Source organism: Penaeus japonicus, unplaced genomic scaffold (genome assembly GCF_977035675.1).
Source record: "Penaeus japonicus unplaced genomic scaffold, GWHDUDI00000001_assembly GWHDUDI00000034, whole genome shotgun sequence".
In the NCBI taxonomy this organism is placed as follows: domain Eukaryota; kingdom Metazoa; phylum Arthropoda; class Malacostraca; order Decapoda; family Penaeidae; genus Penaeus; species Penaeus japonicus.
The window spans coordinates 19,311,611-19,314,110 of NW_028234436.1; the positions used below are offsets into that span (position 1 = coordinate 19,311,611).

General features: G+C 38.7%; 1 protein-coding gene across 3 annotated transcripts in view; it reads right to left on the reverse strand.

The window, feature by feature from the left end:
- Positions 1–1,762: 1,762 nt before the first annotated feature.
- Positions 1,763–2,500, reverse strand: part of Prp18 (pre-mRNA processing factor 18) — an 8,536-nt gene continuing 7,798 nt past the window's right edge. For all 3 annotated transcript variants that reach the window (XM_043001237.2, XM_086530919.1, XM_086530920.1), the window contains exon 2: positions 1,763–2,500. This exon is cut by the window's right edge. In XM_043001237.2, coding sequence (XP_042857171.1) covers positions 2,366–2,500 — 135 coding nt within the window. In that variant the 3' untranslated portion in view covers positions 1,763–2,365.

A 2,500-nucleotide genomic window follows, 5' to 3' on the forward strand; every position in this document is an offset into this window, starting at 1 on the left:
CTCCCCTCCCCTCCCCTCCCCTCCCCATTCCCCGATGTAACACGAGCATATTTCTTCACAACACTTTCTCTTTAATGACGTGCATTACTCGGATATTTGGCAAATTTCAACGGGTGTTTCTTCTTTCTCCCCCTCCCTTCCCTCCCCTCCCCTGTCCCCCCATCCCTCGCCTCCCCTCCTCTAGCCCCCATCCCCAACCCACCCTATCTCTTGCCCTGCCTCCCCTCCCCCTCCCCCTCCCCCTCCCCCTCCCCTCTCCCACCGCGACTAGGCTGCCAAGGAAGTATCTTTTACATAATTAGTTTATTTATCTATTTTTTTCCGGCGCAGGGGGAGAGGGATAGTGGGGGGGAGGAGGGGGAGGGGGAGTGGAAAGTTCTTCGTGGGGGGGGGGGGTCTTGTTTCGTCTCGCCTGCTGCTGACTTTAAACTACGGTGAAAGAATGGCTTACTTGAACTCTTAATTGAGACCACACGCGTTTTGCACTTGAATAAAAGAAAGAAAAAAACGTAAGTGGAACGATTGTCCTTTCTTAATGGAATATTTGTTCCGATGTTTACTATTTCATCACGCCCGCGTTTGTTGATAAAGGCATGCGCACATATGTACACATTTCGACGTTCACATAATATTGTACCTTCATTTATCTAGATTAATCTCAAGGCATTTTAAACGCAATGAATTTTAATGCTAATTGCTGTATACACCTGTAAAGTCCGTTTTTTTTTTCTTAAGATTTGTAAATGGATTTCCTGACTTCCTTACATTGGAAAATAAATCACTTGCTTTTGTTTGGGTAAATTATATTTCATTATATCTTGTACTTCTATCGTATGTGATATTTCACACACTATCATAAACTTTACAATCCTTTTCATGTAATCTGCGGTCTTCGTTTTCTGTCACTCCCTGTAGTAATGTGGGATATTTTGTATAAAGTATATGTTCATTTCGACTAATGCAGGTCTGCAGGCATTTCTAAATCCAAATGTTTTTTTGTTTTTGTTTCGTCCTTTCTCCGTCTTCAAGTAACAACCATAAATAAACAGTATAATCTACAGCATGCATATAACTCGTATTCTCTTCGACATAGGCATAAGCTCTACAAACACAATCTGAACTCGGAAGACAAAAAATTTCTTTCGGCACAAAGCCTGACCACATTTCTAGACAGAAGGACATCGTCAGGCGGTGCATTTCAACGTGGGGGAAAAAAAGGCGCCTCGTGTCAAGCATGCAGTCCGTTGTTAATGGAGAATTAGTGGTGAAAAATTGCAAAGATATGTAAATATACAAGTTGCAGAGTCCTTGCTTTGATATCTTTACTCGCAGGTGCCAAGAAGGAGTTCATAGTAAAGTGTCACCGAGACATTCTTTACGGAGACACTAACAGATGCAAACTCATGCACCAAAAGATGCTGACACATAAACAAAATACCCCAATTATTTAGAACGACTCCAAACCATGGGTTTTATTGCTATGAGTATTCTCTCTTATCTTGGTGTTATTGTATCACGTTTATATTAACCATGAAATGTCATAAACTGGTAGGAACAGGTCGCATGACAATCTTCGGTCATGAATCATAGCTCTAAATTTAATTCGAGCAGAGCTGCCTGTCACATATGATCCAATTCGGAAACTTTTTGCATTAAGTAAAATGACAATTGTTAGCGTTTGAAGAAAATGAGAATGATGTATAATTTTGATCCTAACTCACTCTTAAATATTATCTTCTTGGGAGAATCATAAGGGATGTATAAATTTCAGTTTTATTTTTGTATGAAGAAAAAAAAAAGAGATGCATGGCAATGATAAGAATTACCAAAATGTTTACGTGAAAAATCTATGGACAATGTTCAATGATCAGTTTGAATGAAATGAATATCTTATATCTATATATTGTACATATCTTTCTTACAATACATTCACAAGGAACAAACTGAATGATCATATCCCATTCCTCTATTAATGTATATAGCAATATCAAATGTATATAATTGGAGACAATTTCCTCATTACAATTTACATTCTTCTAAATTCAATCTGTTGTCTTTATCTTGACAACAATTCACTAAACTGAATTCTGCTATTTTATCTCCTCGTTAAATCTTACAACATAGGCATTTATCTAAAAGAAATGAATCCTTTATAAGAAAACACTTTACATGAGATGGTACAAAATAACAAGCAGTATTAATTATTTTTATCTGAACATGATATGAAAGAAAAGGGCCTATTCGTCTTGTTCAATTCATCTTTCACATTCTACTATAAAAACATTTTTTTTTACAAAGTCATGGACCGATTTTCCTGAACAAGAATTTAAAATCTCCTATTTCGCGGAATTCAGTCTCAGTTCCTTCACTGCGCAACCGCTTGGTATTCGACACACTTTGAGGGCGCCGCGGAGAAGTACTGCTGGCATTTGGTCATCAAGCGCTTCAGGCCCTGGATGTACTTGCGCTGGGTCTCGTCGTTGAGAACGTGCGCCACGTG